The sequence below is a fragment of the Vulpes lagopus genome, chromosome 1, assembly GCF_018345385.1.
Source record: "Vulpes lagopus strain Blue_001 chromosome 1, ASM1834538v1, whole genome shotgun sequence".
Taxonomy (NCBI): Eukaryota; Metazoa; Chordata; class Mammalia; order Carnivora; family Canidae; genus Vulpes; species Vulpes lagopus.
The window spans coordinates 155,221,916-155,238,693 of NC_054824.1; the positions used below are offsets into that span (position 1 = coordinate 155,221,916).

A 16,778-nucleotide genomic window follows, 5' to 3' on the forward strand; every position below is an offset into this window, starting at 1 on the left:
TTTGATGTAGTTTAATTTATTAGGTTACTCTAACTGTGGGAACAGATTTGCTAGATTCCAGTTCCCTAAAAAAAATCTTTAGTTGCTTTTTATTCATATTGGGTTTTGGAGTTTTTGTTTTGTTGTTTTTTTAGAGAGGGAGCGAGGGAGAGGGAAAGAATCTCAAGCAGACTCCCCTCAAGCAGACTCCCCCCACCCCCACCCCCTCAGCGTGGAGCCAACATAGGGCTCCATCTCACAGCCCTAAGATCATGGAGCCAAAATCAAGGGTTAGATGATTGACCGACTAAGCCACCCAGGCTCTCCCATATTCCTATTGGGTTTTAAAGCCCAGTTTATTAAGCTTACATGAGGAAGTGACAGTAAATTCCCCAGATAGCCTTTAGCTCTGAACTTGTATGAAAACAACCATCTCACATCTTCACTTCCAAACATGTATGGGGCTTTTCATTGATTACCTCATTGAGTAACTTCCACCAGTTGCTTTGGAATAGTATTCTAGACTAAAGGGACATGCAGTGCTCAGGTACTCCCTTGATCTTAAGGATGACGGCAGATGTGACTCTGTATTTCCAGGCAGGCTTCCACAGATGACAGGATTGAGTTTGCATTTCTGATCTTTCCTTGTTAATTTGTTTTTATTATATTTGAATATCATTCTGTACTGGATGCTTTTTAAACTGAAGTCATCATTAAGAATGCATACTAGTTGTTAAGAGAAGGCTGTGGTTGTTGAATGGTTGGGCTTTAATCTTGAAGTTTATGACATAGTAGTTATGAAAAAGACAGTCTTTAGATACAGTTCTGTTTTGTGTTTTGTATTTATTTGTACTAAAAGAAAGACAGTGTTTCTTATAAAACTGTAGAAATACTTTATTTCAAAAAGAAACTGTCATCTTTTTAAAATTTTGCTTCACATTCTTTCCATTATATCTTTTCATTAAAATCAAAACCAAAACAAAAACAAGACAGACCAAAATTAAAAGCAATCCAAAATCCTTGATGCTCTGATCCTATTGAATAATTTCCTTTGTAGATTAAGTTGATAATCAGCATAATATTCCTTACTTACTTGGAGTATTTCTTTTTAAAACCTTGGGCAAAGCTGTTTCTCTTATCCATGAAAAACCATCTTCTAATAGCCGCCTTTAAACATAGGTCTATTTTCTCAATTCCAAGATCAAAAAATGATTATGAAATTATTTCCTCTGAGGCCCTTATAATCCTGTTGTATCTAGAATTTTATTTTTTTTAAGATTTTATTTATTTATTCATTAGAGACAGAGAGAGAGAGGCAGAGACACAGGCAGAGGGAGAAGCAGGCTCCATTCAGGGAGCCCGACATGGGACTCAGTCCCAGGTCTCCAGGATCAGGCCCTGGGCTGAAGGCGGCGCTAAACTGCTGAGCCACCTGGGCCACCCTGTATCTGGAATTTTAAATTTTTTTATAGGCAAAATATGTCTTCAATATTGATGTAAATTTTTTATTTTTAAAAATACTTTTGCGTATTTTCATTTCGGACCTCTAGGTGGCAACCACGCCAAGCCTTGTGCCGAGCAGCGCAGCAACTACCCTCACTGTCAATCCAGTTCTCCCGCTGACCAGCGCTGCGGTGACCAACCTCTCTGTTACAGGTAAGCAACGTCAAGGCTGTGCAGCTGGCGAGCAAACTGTAGGCTCGTGACAGGTCTCTCTGAGAATTGTGAATTAAACTGCAAATTAAGGCTCTAACTAGAAATACATATTGCTTTTTTAAAAAAGTCATATATAAAAACCTGAAGACCAAAAAAACAGGCATAATTAATTTTGTTAGAAAGAATACTTTCACATTAAGATTTTCTTATCTGTTCTTTCCCATGTTACTCTTATTTTCTACACTGTTCCCAGAAATACCTTTCAAAACTCCCAACTTTTTTTTAAGTAACTCCTCTTCGTAAAAACCTTCAGTTGCTGCAGCTTTTTGTATTCAGGAAAGCATCCAAATTCATCATCAATTCATAGAAGGTTATTTCTAGTCTGGATCTTATCTTCCGCTAGTCTTTTCTCCTTTCCACCCTCAACACACAGGAAGATTCCATCCATGCCTTTGTAAACATCTCCACTGCCTAAAATGTTATCCCAACCTGCACTTCTTTCTGATAGCAATGAAACTGTTCCAGCTTAAGTATCAGTTCTTTCTAGAAATACTCTTTAGCTTTCCCAGAAACTGTTCATTTCTACCTGCTTGTATTATAAATAATTATATTTTTATGCTTTTGTCTTTTCCAATAGACTTTGCACTTCTTAAAAGATCTAAATATTCTTTTTGCAATCTCAGGGTCTAGTGCCTGACATTTACTATAAAATGAATAATTTTTTTTTCCTTTGGCCTCCTTTAAAATAGCACATTTCCCAAGTACATTTAAAATAGCTCAGTGTTGTCATCAGAAGTTTTTTAGTGATATATGATGCATAAGGCATTCTGTAATTATTCACTAGCTTGATTATGTGCTAGTAAACTCTCAAAGAGATTTGTGATATTTCACAATGAAACTTGAATTTAACCTGGAGTTAAGGAATTTGATTGTCTTCACTCATGTTTTAAGTTTGTTATAATACTTCTTTGGTTCTGTGATCTAATTGAATGGCTTTTATTAAATTTCTATTAAATGGTTATTAAATTTCTAAGTCATTAGGAAATCTCATAATTTTGTTTATTTATTTGTTGTAGCACTTTTTTTTTAAATAGGCTTAAGGTGGAGCCCAGAGGAGGGCTTGAACTCAAGACCCTGAGATCAAGACCTGAGCCGAGATCAAGCTTAACTGACTGAGCCACCCAGGCGCCCATAGAATAGTACTTCTTGACCTCTTTTGGGTCTTAGAGCTCCTTGAAAATTTGATGAGAGAGGCGCCTGAGTGGCTCAGTCCGTTAAACGTCTGCTTTTCACTCAGGCCGTGATCCCAGGGTCCTGCTTCTCCTTCTTCCCCTTCCTGCTGCTCATGATCTCTCTCAGGCTTCTTTCTCTCTCTCAAATAAATAAATGAATAAATAAAATCTTTTAAAAAAGAAAAGAAAATTTGATGAAAGCTTTAAACTTTCCCCTCACAAAATAGATATACTCATTATTTTTAGTAAAATGTAAGGAGGTTCATAAATAACGACTCCCATCAGTCCCCACCTCACCAGGGCCATTTTGGATGCCTTAGGAGTAGACATTGCAAGTTAAGAACCCCATGTTTCAGAGTATATAGTATTCAGCACTTCAGCTTAGTAAGCAAACTGTGGATGATTGGTTGCTTTGTTTTAGGCAGTAGGAATGTCAAATTCCCACCTTTGAGGAACTCAACATCTACCGTGGCTGCCATCGTCTGTTAAATTATGAACTGAACTTTACCTTCCCAACAAATTATAAGTTGTATTACATTAGGCTTAAAGGTAACCATTTTCCACAAAACTGTTCCTAATGGTTCAAATAGAACTTAGTAGAATAGGTAGCTTTGTAGATTTTCTAAAAATGTGGAAAAAATCTGAAACAGAAGTTAATTTTTAGGAGACACACGTACTCAAAACTAGCTTAAAATTTTTCTCTCAGTTTTTCATGATCCTAACTGACTGATGACATTTTCCTGAACTCATTTAATTAGCCCACTTATGTGGATTTAGTTAGAACCATTTTCTGAGGGGCACCTGGGTGGCTCAGTCAGGTTGGGCATCTGCCTATAGCTCAGGGTCATGATTCCAGGGTCCTGGGATGGAGACCCACATCAGGCTCCCTGCTCAAATGAGGGGAGCCTGCTTCTACCTCTCCCTCTGTTTCTCCTCCTGCTTGGGCATGTGCTCTCTCTCTCTCTTTATGTCAAATAAAGTCTTCAAAAAAAACCTATTTTCTGAAATGTTGGTAATTGGTGCGCCTGGATAGCTTAGTCAGTTAAGCATACAACTCTTGAACTCAGCTCAGGTCTTGATACCAGGGTCATGAGTTCAAGCCCAGCATGGAGCCTACTTAAAAAATAAATATAAATAAATATATAAACAATAACAATAGAAGTGTTGGTAACTTTTTTTAGGATGAATTTCTTCTTTGCTTCTTAAAACAGTAGAACATTATAGGAAACTAAAATAGGAAAAATAATCACAATGAGCTATTTTAATTTTGTCTTTAAATCATGCACACACACACACACACACACACAATTCTAATAGTGTTTCTTTGTCCTAGTTTTTCTGTCTTACAATAAGTATCATTCCCTTACAGTTTTTACATTACTACTTTTGATTTGCCCTTATTGTATTTAATGGCTGTATCAGAATTTTATAAACATTTCTGTATAGAGCCATCATAATTCAAGTCTACTTAGAATGACTAGCTTATCTAGTTTGAGTCCTGCAAATCTTGCCTCCTGAGAAACCCCTCAGTTTCTAAATCACAAAACTGGTCTTGCTTGTTCAATACCGTTTCCTTTGTCTTTAGCACACTACCTAGAATGTAAGATACCCAGTAACTAATTATTAAAGGAATAAAGTTTTCACTATTATAAATGATGCTATAATGAGGACCTTTGTACATATATATTTGTCTTAAATTTTCTTTCTTTTTTTTTGTTTTATTTATTCATAAGAGACACAGAGAGAGAGAGAGAGAGGCAGAGGCAGAGACACAGGCAGAGGGAGAAGCAGGCTCCATGCAGGGAGCCCAATGTGGGACTCAATCCCAGGATTCCAGGATCATGCCCTGGGCCAAAAGCAGGCGCTAAACCACTGAGCCACCCAGGAATCCCCTTAAATGCTTTATTTTTATGTAATTTCAGATTTATAGAAAAGTTAGAAGAATAGTTCAGAGAAATCCCACATTTCTTCCCATTCTCCAAATGGGAAAATCTTACTATTTGCTTTTTCTCTACTTTTCCTCTTTCTGTTTCTCTTTCTGGGCTGAAGGCAGCCGCTTAACTGAGTGAGCCACCCAGGTGCCCCTTTCTGAACTATTTTAAGAGCAAGTTGTGGACATGCTACTTGATTCCCAACTGCCTCATTGTGTATTTTCTAAAAAAAAAAAAAAAAGAAAAGAAATTACCTCATATAGCCCGAATACAGTTATCAAAAACAGAAGATTAACATTGACTCAGTACTAATATCTAGTAAACAGTTCACATTCATATTTTACCGGCTGTGCCAATAATGTTTCATAGAAAAAAATCTTAAATCATGCATTGCATTTAGTTGCTGTTGTCTCTTTAGTCTTATTAAATTGGGGACAATATGAGTCTTTGTATTTTAGGATATTGACTTTTTGAGGAATATAGCTGTTTATTATGTAGATGTTTTGTCTGACATTTCCTCATTATTAGATTCAGATTATGTACTTTGGGCAAGAAGACAACAGAAGTGATGTTCAGTCCTCCTTTGTGCATGATACAGACACATGCTGTTGAGTAGTCCCACTACTGGTGGTATTGACTTTGATAATTTTATTAAGGTGATATATGTCAGGATTTTCTATTGTGTCATAATTATTTTACTCTTCATAGCTAGTAAATGGATTTGAAACTATACAGATACCTTGTTTTTTTTTTTTCTAAGCCTTTGCCCACTAGTGTCCATTGATGATTTTTGCATGGATCTACTGTGATTCTCAAGTAATTCTGTCATTTCTTCTACATTTTTTAGTTGCCTTTCAATTATAAGGATGAACTTTTCCTTTTCCCTATTTATCTATCTGTCTCAGTATGGACTCAGACATTCTTTCTGTCTTCAGTAGGTTAGAGTCCTATCTTTTTTTTTTTTTTTTTTTTTTTAGTCCTATCTTTTTTTTTATTTTAATGTTCAAATTGTTCTGCATTTGCCAGTGGGAGCCCTTCAAAGTGACTCCTGTGCTTTTTTGACATGTCCCTACCATTCTTTGAGTGCTTCCTTATTTTTTGGCACAAGATGTTCAGCCTCATCTTAAAGTTTCTCTGATCCAGGCCTAGAATCAGCCATTTCTTCAAGAATCTCTAGTTCCTTTTACTGTGGAGAGGTATGTAGATATCAAGATCTACATGCACTTATTGATACTGTGTTGTGATGGCTGCTAGGGCATCTTGGTAGAAACAGATAGACATATACATACATTAGTATATGTGCTTAGATATACATCTAGAAGTATATTTTTACATATAGATCCATATCTACATGCGTTTTTTTCTTTATCTTCATTTATTAAAATCCCCTCATACATACTGGTATCTCCAATTCCAGTCCAGCACCCTATAGTTTATTCTTTTCTATCCTTACCTTTTTCCATATGTTAACTCCCTTCAAAGTGACAATGAGCAACCTGGATCCTATTATCAATAATATTGTTACTTAATTGCTCGATCCTATAGTGAAAATGAAATGGTTTCAAAATGGCTAACCTATGCCTCTGAACAAAAAAGGCCTACTAGTTTGAGTTTCATTTTTGGGTAGCATTCTTGTCTTTAATCTGAAGGGATATAGTCCAAATACCGTGGTCAAAGCTTGTTCAGATTAGGTTTTTTTTTTATATCCTCTTCAGTGTAGTTACATTATTCATTTGAAATTCAGTTTGTTTTGCTTGTATTCAGTATTAGTGTTCTTCCTCTCATCCTTGTGATTTTTATTTTTAAGTATATGATATAATATAATAGCATATCATCAAACATTGGTTTCAAAAGGCAGGACTATACAGAAAGTTCTCTTTGGAATAATGTCATTCCCTTCTGTTGTAATTCTCTTTCTCTTTCTCTGACAACTCTGAGCTTGGAATCTCCTCAGGGCTCTGTGAGTGATTCTCACTTCTGTCATAGTCTTCTGCTATGTCCTTCTGGACTCTCGTTGGCTTCCCTACCACCCAGTTTGAACCTCTTTCTCATTTCTGCAAATCTGTCAAAATCTCAAGTCCTCTGGTATCTGTCCCCAGAGCTCTGCTTCCTTTTTTCTTTTTTTTTTTTAATTTTTATTTATTTATGATAGTCACACAGAGAGAGAGAGAGAGGGGCAGAGACACAGGCAGAGGGAGAAGCAGGCTCCATGCACCGGGAGCCTGACGTGGGATTCGATCCCGGGTCTCCAGGATCACGCCCTGGGCCAAAGGCAGGCGCCAAACCGCTGCGCTACCCAGGGATCCCCTGCTTCCTTTTTTCTTTACCATCATTTGGAATAGGATTTTAGAAATGAAGAGAAAGAAAACATATCCTCAGTTTACTATCTTCTAAGAGAAATCTTATCTGATTGACACAGTTGCTTTTGTTTGCCAATATTTAGCATAGTGCTTGGCACATTATAGCTCCCTGGTAAACTTTCCTAGAATAAATAAAAGAATGAATATGACTATACACAAAAAGACGTGTGTTCTGATGTGTCTCAGACTTAAAAAAAAAAATCAACAGCCTTTAATAATCTCAACTAACATGCTCTGTCCCAATTTTTTTTTTTCAAAATCAGTGTTTCATAATGAACCATATGCCACCTATGCCCATTTACAGTCCCTCCCCACCCTACTCCTGGCTGGTCTACTCTGTCTCTATGGGTATGCCTGTTTTGGATATTTCATACAAATAGAGTAATATATTATGTGGCCTTCTGTGTATGGCATCTTCCATTTAGTATAACATTTTCCATTTTCCAAGGTTTATCCATCTTGTAGAATATATCAGTACTTCATTCCTTTTTATGGTTATGTGGTATTTAATTGTATGTGTAAAACACATTTTGTTTATCATTTATGAATTGATGGACGTTTGAGCTGCTTTCAGTTTTGGGGCATTTTGAATACTGCTTTGAGCATTTGCATACAGCTTTTTATGTGGACATGTTTTCAGTTTTCTTGGATATATATTTAGGAATGGAAGTGGTACATTATGTTGGTTGGCATAGTGGAATATTATGAACAACCATATGCCCCCCAAAAATAAGACAATTTAGATGAAATGGTAAATTCTGAGAAAGACAAATTATCCAAACCAACTCACATTAAAAAAAAAAAAAAAAAAAAAAACGTAAATAGACTTAAAGCAAGAAAGTAAATGAATCATTAATGTTAAAGCCTTTCCAAAAAGAAAAACCTAGGCCCAGATGACTTTAGCAGTGAGTTCTATGAGATACAAGAAAAAATAAAGTTAATCTTTAGCCATCTTCCAGAAGAAAGAGGAAGGATAGCTCATTGAATGAAGCCAGTATTACCTCTATACTAAAGCCAGACAAAGATACCACAAAAAAGAAAATTACAGGCCTGTATCACTTATGAAAATATACACAAAAACACTCAGCAAATTTTAGCAAATCAAATCCAGTAACATACAGAAAAGACTATACATCACCACTTAGGGGGACTTGTCCCAGAAATGTAAGGTTTGTTTAATAATAACAGAACATCAAATAATGTAATACACCACACCGGTAGAAAAGAAGACCAGAACCACATGATCATCTCAGCAGATACAGGAAAAGCATTTGACAAAATCCAACATAATAAAAACCTGGAATAGAAGGGAACTTCCTCACCTGATAAAGAATAAACAGCACCAGCTAAAATCCTACAGCTAACTGGATACTGCATGGTGAAAAGACTGAATACTTTTCCCCTAAAATTGGGAACAAAGCAAGCTCTCATAGACTTTGAATTAAAATTGTACTAGAGGTTATAACCAGTTTAACAAAGGGGAAAATTTTAAAACATCCAATTTGGGCTGCCCAGATGGCTCAGTGGTTTAGCACCTTCAGCCCAGGGCATGATCCTGGAGGCCTGGAATTGAGTCTCACATCGGGCTCCCTACCTGGAGCCTGCTTCTCCCTCTGCCTGTGTCTCTGCCTCTCTCTCTCTCTCTCTCTCTCTCCCTCCGTCTTTCTTTCTCTCTCTCGGTGTCTCGCTCTGTCTCTCATGAATAAATAAATAAGATCTTTAAAAAAAATAAAAATAAAACATCCAATATGAAAGAGGAGAAGTCTAAAGTCCTTATATGCATTATTCTATATATATATAAAAATCCCAAGGAATCCACATACCAAAGAAAACTATTAGGACTAGTAGATTAATTTAGTGCTGTTTGTTGGATACAAGATCAATATATAAAAATCAATTGCATTTGTATGTGTATCAATGAGCAGTCCAAAGATAAAATTACTAAAATAATTTTATTCATAATAGCTTCAAAAAGAATAAAATACTTGGGAATAAATCTAACAAAAGAAATACAAAACTTACCCAGTGAAAACTGTAATTTGCTGAGAGAAATTAAAGAAAGTCTAAATAAAAGGAGATATTCCATGTTCATAATTTGGAAGATTCAGTATTTTTAAGATGACAGTATTCTCTGAATTGATCTATAGATTCAATACAATTATAGTCATATTTCTAGCAATTTTTTGGCAGTAATTATGATAAATTCATTCTAAAATATACATAGAAGGGAACCATAATAGCCAAAATAATTTTGAAATAGAATGACATTGGAGGACTTAAATATCCTGATTTCAGAGTATAGTATAAAGCTATATAATAAAGACAGTATCCCGCCAGCATGAAGACAAATAATAGATTAATGGAACAGAATCAGGAGTCCAGAAACAAACCTTTAGACATATACTCTGTTGACTTTTGACAGAGGTACCAAAGCAATTCAGTAGCAAAAAGATACGGAGACAATTAGATGGCTTCTATACATGAAGATGAATTTAGACCCTTTCCTTATACCAGGCACAAAAATTAAGAAGGAAGGATCAAAGGCCTAAATATAAGAAATAAAACTTTTAGAAAACAAATAGAAAATCTTTTGACCTTAGGTTAGGCAAAGAGTTTGAGGATACAGCACCAAACAATCCATAGAAGAAAAAAATTGATAAATTGGAATTTTTTTGTACTTCAAAAGCAGAATCTTTTGTTCTAAAGGAGACATTTTAAGAAAATGAACAGATACCCACAGACTTGGAGAAAACATTTGTAAATTATATGTCTGATAAAGGAGCTGCATCTAGAGCATATAAATAAATAAGATTAAGTAGTAAAAATACAAAAATATAAACAGCTTCATTTTTTTTAAAGATTTTATTTATTCATGAGAGGCACACAGAGAGAGAGAGGCAGAGGGAGAAGCAGGCTCCATGTTGGGGGCCCCGATGTGGGGCTTGATTCCAGGACTCCAGGATCATGCCCTGAGCTGGAAGGCAGACACTTAACCACTGAACCAACAGCCTCATTTTTAAAAGGACAAAGGTTTTTAATTTAATACACGTTATACCAAAGAACATACAGAAATGGCCGAGTAGAACATGAAAAGATGCTCAACATTATTACTCATCTGAGAATTGCAAATTAAAACCATAGGTATTTTTCATACTCACTATATAATGGCTGTCATCAAGAAGACCAAGAATAACAAGTGCTGCCCTAGAACCTATACACATTGCTGGGGCAGTGAAAATGATACAGCCACTTTGGAAAACACTTTGGCTGTATCTTTAAAAGTTAAATGTAAATTTTTCATTTTTGTCTGGTAAGTCCCCAGGAGAAATGAAAGCATGCCCACACAAAAATTTTGGTAGAGATGATCATAGCAGCATTATTTATAATAACCAAAAACTGGAAACAAGTCAATGCCCATCCACTGTGAATCAGTAATGGCCTATCCTCATGCAGTGGTGTACCCATCCAGTGGTACTTTCCAACCAGAAAAAGGAAGTATTATTTTGTGCTAGAACATGGATAAACCTTGAAAACAGTATACTAACTGGAAGAAGCCAGATGAAAAAGATTACAAGTCATATGATTCCATTTATGTCAAGTGTCCTGAAAAGGTAAATCTACAGAGAGAAAAGCGAATGACTAGGTGAGCTGTAGGTGGGAGTGGGATGTGACTGCAAATAGGTACAAGGGACCTTTTCTGAGTGGTGGTAGTGTCATAAACTGGGCGCAGTGGGTGATAATTATACAACTTGGTAAATATATTAGAAACCATTGAATTTTGTGTTTAAATTGGGTGTATTTTATGGCATAAATTATACCTCAAAGAATCTATTTTCTAAAAGAGAAGATGAGGTAGGAAGTGACAGGATGTGCCAAACACTATATATTCTTGCATGTAATTTCCTACTAGCCTTCCAGGTAGGTGATGGCATCTTATTTTGTTGTTGAAGACAATGAAGCTCAGCAAACATCAGTTCTTTGGTCAAAGTTTCCCAAGTAATTATGTTGCCAAGAATATAAGGTCATAAAATGTTGATTAAAATGTGATTCACTGGCTAGGAGGATTTATTTGAAAATTACTGGTGCTCATATGACATATTCTTATTGAAAACACCTGGGAGTGGTTTTTGGGGTCAGGTTAACTTTGCCACTGAGAATGACTGGGACTTTCTTTGTATACATATGGGATTTTAAGAGAGTGACACTGAATGGTCTGTCTGAAAACAGTGGCAATGGAGAGTGAAAAAGGCCTATATTAAGCCTTTGACCTCAAGACAAGGGGTCTTATGGAAATGGACAGTTTCAGAACTTTGAAAGGGAAGTATAAATATATAATAAAAGGGTAGATAAGGTGAGAAATTGGGCAAGAAGAGATTGAAAGTGCATTGAAATATCTTAGTAGTACAAGAGAAATGAGAAAAAACATTTATCTTTCTAAATAGAACAAGAGGCAGGTCTTATAGGTATCAAAGTGGAAGAGTGTGAATCTGCCCAGCATAGGACCCAGCACTGCATCAGGGGCTCAGAGATAAAGAGTGATCAGGTAAATGTAGAACCGAAACAATAATGGAGCCATGATTAATGATACCCACACAAGTATAGTTGTATTTAGGGACAGAGCAATAAAGAGGAAACTTTATCTGTTTTTGAGAAGGGAGAAAGAGGAGTAAGTGGTCCCTTTTTGACTAGCAGTAAGAAAGATATGTTTATGGGATTCACTGAGACCACATAACACTTTTGTGCAGCAGTATGGGGGCGGGAAGAGTGGAGTCAGTACTGAAACAGATGATGTCGAATTTCCTCCCAGCTCCATGGTGTGTGAAAGAAACATTTCCTTAGCGTTAAAATGAGAAGAGAGTTGAATTCTGGATGTTCTTAGTATAGATCAGAAGGCTCGAGAATAGATTTAGGAAGATAAAACTGATTTTTTTAAGAGAGAGTCTTCCTCAACTTAGTGATAGATTTTATCACCAAAAGGTTATCTTTTACATAAGATCTTTGTTCTAATGTGTTTATGGGTTTGAAATATTTATTTTGATTGGGCGAGTTCTTCTATAATTTATCAGGTCTTTTATAACCCACAGAAATATTATACTGAAAATTTATAGATGCTTTTTGTTTTTTGAGTTCTCTGTCCTGAGAAAATACCACTTAGGTTCTGTCTTTTCCATCTATATGGTTGGTGATATCCTAGAACATAGTGAGTTTCAGTAAATTAAGTTCCATCTGATGTAGGCAGCCTGTGTTTGATATGTGGCATTTACTGAGAACTGACATAAGAGAGCCTGTTCTATATTGCCTTCTGTAAATAGCATCAGAATTACAGCTCACTGGGGACAGCTGGCATCTGCTTTACAGAAGGTTTTCTATCCTATGACTGTCTGAAGAGTCATTTCTACTTTAGACCAAGAGACTACATTCTTTATATCACACTTACCTTTGTGACTCAACAGGTCTAACTTCTAGACATATTTAAGACCTGTACTGGCCAGCATTAGCCTCGTGTGCATTATAAGCACATAAAATGGGTGTGGTTCACATGGAGATGTGCCACCAGAAGTGTAAAGTATATGCCATTTTCAAAGACTTCATATGAAAAAAATACTCTTGATACTGATTTCATGTTAAAATGATAATATTGTGGAAATATTTTAACCTAGTTCTTTTTAGTATTTTCATTAGGACCAGTAGAAAACTTTAAATTATATATATTATATTTCTGTTGGACAACATTGATTATATAATTCCAGTGTGAGTGTGTTTTAGTTTTCAGCAATGCTATTTGTAAGGTCAGTTTGTTGTTTGTATAGAAATGTTTGTTGTTTTCCTTACAACACAAAAGAAGTTTGACGTCTTTTTTTAAAGGTCTCTCAAATAACAATTTCCTAGAGATTCATTTTTCATGCTTTTGGTGAGATTCATAATATCCTTGTGTGTTACTGTTTCCATGAATAAAAAATATGTATATACCACAATAGGCTTTTTGAGAGCTGATTTTCATTATAAAATAGCTCCTTAAATTTTTCAATGCAAAGAAGGCATCTAGACTTGGGTCCTTATTTTCATACTATTTCTGCAGATGTTATTATTCACACTTAACTTTAGAAAATTATTTAACTTTTAGTTTTTCTTACCTTCATTGTTTTGTTTTGATTTTTCTATAGAGAGTAAGATTTCTGATCAAAAATGCTTAGAAGTAAGGATTGTTTTGCTTCAGTGGTTCTTCACCAGACCAGTTGTATTCCATAGTTAAAGCTTCTGTGATTCTTTCTTTTATTTTTTGAATAGGAAATTGGAAATAGAAAACCGTTCTCTATTTATTTTATGGCTCTTGCCTCTTAAAGTGTAGGGTATGTGCTTTTGGTTCTAAAATGTTAATTTCCATAGCATCGCTAAACAAGGTGAGAGCAAAAGGACACATCCCAAGAAGGTTATTGGATGGTAGGTTAACTGGCAACTGTGGAGCCTAGAGTAGGGCTGAGCAAAGCCACAGTTCTCGCAGCATGCCCCACCAAAGGTCACTCTCTCCTCTGGTTCTGCCTCCAGGCACCACAGACAGCACCTCCAGCAACACTGCCACCGTCATCTCCACAGCGCCACCTGCTTCCTCAGCAGTCACTTCCCCCTCGCTGAGCCCCTCCCCGTCCGCCTCAGCCTCCACCTCCGAGGCATCTAGTGCCAGTGAGACCAGCACAACACAGACCACCTCCACTTTGTCCTCTCCTCTTGGGACCAGCCAGGTGATGGTGACAGCGTCAGGGTTGCAAACAGCCGCGGCTGCCGCCCTCCAGGGGGCTGCGCCGCTGCCTGCAAATGCCAGTCTCGCTGCCATGGCTGCCGCTGCCGGACTGAGCCCAGGCCTGATGGCACCCTCGCAGTTTGCAGCTGGGTAAGGAGTTCCCACCCCCGATACCTCTGAAAACCAGCCAGGAGTCATCCCTCCAGTTACTTGTAGGGGATACTCCCATCACCACCTTAAATGCAAAAAAAAAATCTCTTTAAACCCATCTTCTCTTTGGAACAGGTAGCTCTGTGGTAGCACAAAGGCCTTGGTTATAGCTGGACTTAGGTTTCTTAGTGCCCTGGGGAAGCAGCAATCATATTGTTATTTCCAGATGAAGACCTAGAACACCAGGCCATCAGAGTTGATCTGTGTGAGTTGTGGGTCCAGGAGGAATGCCCAGAATTCTCCATTTAAACTCTCTCAGCTGTCTGCTTTCTAATTGTCAGACACAGACACTCGATTGAGTAATAAGATCCTCAATTTTATCTTCTCAAACATAATAAGGATAACTTTGTAAATATATTCCTTTCTCTGGCATTTTGTTTTGTTTTGGAAAAAAAGTGAAGTAATTCAAAGAAGAGTCAAAGTGACTGTGAAGGCTTTAGGTGTGGATCATATCCTTATTTTGCTTTGTATAAGTAAGCATCAAAGAAAACAGTAAACTTATTCTCATAAGGAGAATAACAAATATTTCCGTATACTTCCCCAGCTGTATTTTCTTCTTTCTCTTATCCCTTTGGATATATTGTGCCTACATTGTAATGAAGTGACTCCTCTTTTGGACTTGCAGAGGTGCCTTACTCAGTCTCAATCCAGGGACCCTGGGCGGTGCCCTCAGCCCAGCTCTCATGAGCAACAGTACACTGGCAACTATTCAAGGTCAGTAGAATTTTTCCTCTTACTTAGGTCTTTCTTTTTTTCTTTTTCTTTTCTTTTTTTTTTAATGAGGGAAGTTTGCTTTGCTAGAGGTGAAGTTGATGGGGAGAGAGAGTTGAATTGATAATGCTGACTTACTTGAGGACCAAGAAGATGTCCTTGTAAAAAAAACTTTCCTAGACAAGAAGTCTAGGTGTTAGTTTGTAAGAACAGGAAATATGCTTAGTTTCTAGTATTGTAAAAAACCAGGACTCTATGTTGATATTTATTCTTTTTTTTTTTTTTTTTAAGATTTTTTTATTTATTCATGAGAGACACAGAGAGAGGCAGAGATATAGGCAGAGGGAGAAGCAGGCTCCATACAGGGAGCCTGATGTGGGACTTGATCCCAGGTCTCCAGGATCACGCCCTGGGCCAAAGGCAGGTGCTTAACTGCTGAGCAACCCAGATGTCCCTGATATTTATCTTCTTATGTGAATAGACTTGGAGGCAGAATTTCCCCCTGATAAACTTACCTAAATAGGCATCTAAGATCCATCCTCAGGCTAACTTGACCAAGAAAAAAGAAAAAGAAAAAGAAAGAAAGAAAGAAAAATCTCCTAGTCCCCAACCCCACCCCTAAGAGAGGCACATGTGAGAAGGTCCAGTAATGAATTAACATTGGAGCACATTATGCAGACTTTAGGAGTACCTTTCATTGTTAGGTTCTGCCCTTTTTTAGCCCCATCAGTTTAGAGCATATATTCTCTTGGATTGTCTCATTTCCAAGCCCAGATGCATCTCTTTTGGATTTAGCATGCTATCCAGTCTAAATCCACTCATTCCATATAGGGAAGGGTTTGCCTTGTTTGGCTTCTGAGCTTTGTGTCTGAAGATGCTATGTTATGTGATTCAGGAAGACAATTTGAGACATCACTGTATTAATCAGAGAATATTTTTCTCCTTAAAATTTAAATGGTTTAACCTCTTAAATGAGACTTCCTGGGGCCAAAAATAAGCTGTTAGCCAACCTCAATTAAGATTAGTGTTTTATGAATGATACCTCCACAATACTATAGAGAATATGAGTTACAGACAAATCTAAGACATAATTTAGATTAGATTGCTCTTTCTAGGGTTCCTAGATCCGATTCCAGCATGCCCCTCCCCACCCCTAACACCAAGCAATTCTTGTATACCAGCAGGGGATCTGAGAGTTCAAATTAATTCTGATACTGTCTACCTAGAGACAGTGTCAGATTCCACAGGTTAAGAGCTCAGTCCTACAAGGCTACTCCTGCTCTCTCCCATCAGTTGTAAGCCCAGGCTGTTACTACCGGTACTTCTGACCAAGTACAGATTGGAGGTTCCAGCAACCTCTTCCTTAGATTGTTTCTGTTACTTTGCTAGAGCAGCTCACAGAACTCAGGGAAACATTTATGCTCACCAGTTTAATAAAGGATATGATGAAGGAAAGAAATCAATAGTCAGATGAAAAGATACATAGGGAGAGGTCCCAGACAAAGGAATTTCTGTCCTCGTGGAGTTTGGGACCTGGCTCAGTGGCACGTATAAGTATTCCAGTTCTCCAAGAGTGGAAGCTCTCCAAAAAAAGACGTAAGATCTGTCCTCTTGGGTTTTTACAGAGGCTTCATGACCTAGTCATGATTGACTAAGTCAATGCCCTTGGCTAATTCAGCCTCCATCTCCTCTTCCCTCCCGTGAGGTTGGGGGTAGAATTGAAAGTTCTAGCCCTCTGATCACATGACTGGTCCTCAAGGCAACCAGTCACTGCCCTTGGGTGGGGTCCTCAAGTTACCCGCACAGATATTAGGACCATTTCACCTTTTTGGCTCTGAAGCATTTTCAGGATCTGTGGATACAGACCAGATATATCTGAGAAATAACTAATTTGGTCATTCAGTCATTTGAATATGTATTATAAATCATTATATGGCAGTTACCTTACAATATATTGACT

At 37.1% G+C, this 16,778-nt stretch overlaps 1 protein-coding gene across 3 annotated transcripts in view; it reads left to right on the forward strand.

Annotated features, from left to right (window-relative positions):
* The window catches only part of POU2F1 (POU class 2 homeobox 1), a 185,993-nt gene that overhangs the window by 156,547 nt on the left and 12,668 nt on the right, over positions 1 to 16,778 (forward strand). For all 3 annotated transcript variants that reach the window (XM_041751754.1, XM_041751771.1, XM_041751763.1), the window contains 3 exons: positions 1,530 to 1,635; positions 13,705 to 14,047; positions 14,733 to 14,821. In XM_041751754.1, coding sequence (XP_041607688.1) covers positions 1,530 to 1,635; positions 13,705 to 14,047; positions 14,733 to 14,821 — 538 coding nt within the window. The remainder of the gene's footprint in view (positions 1 to 1,529; positions 1,636 to 13,704; positions 14,048 to 14,732; positions 14,822 to 16,778) is intronic.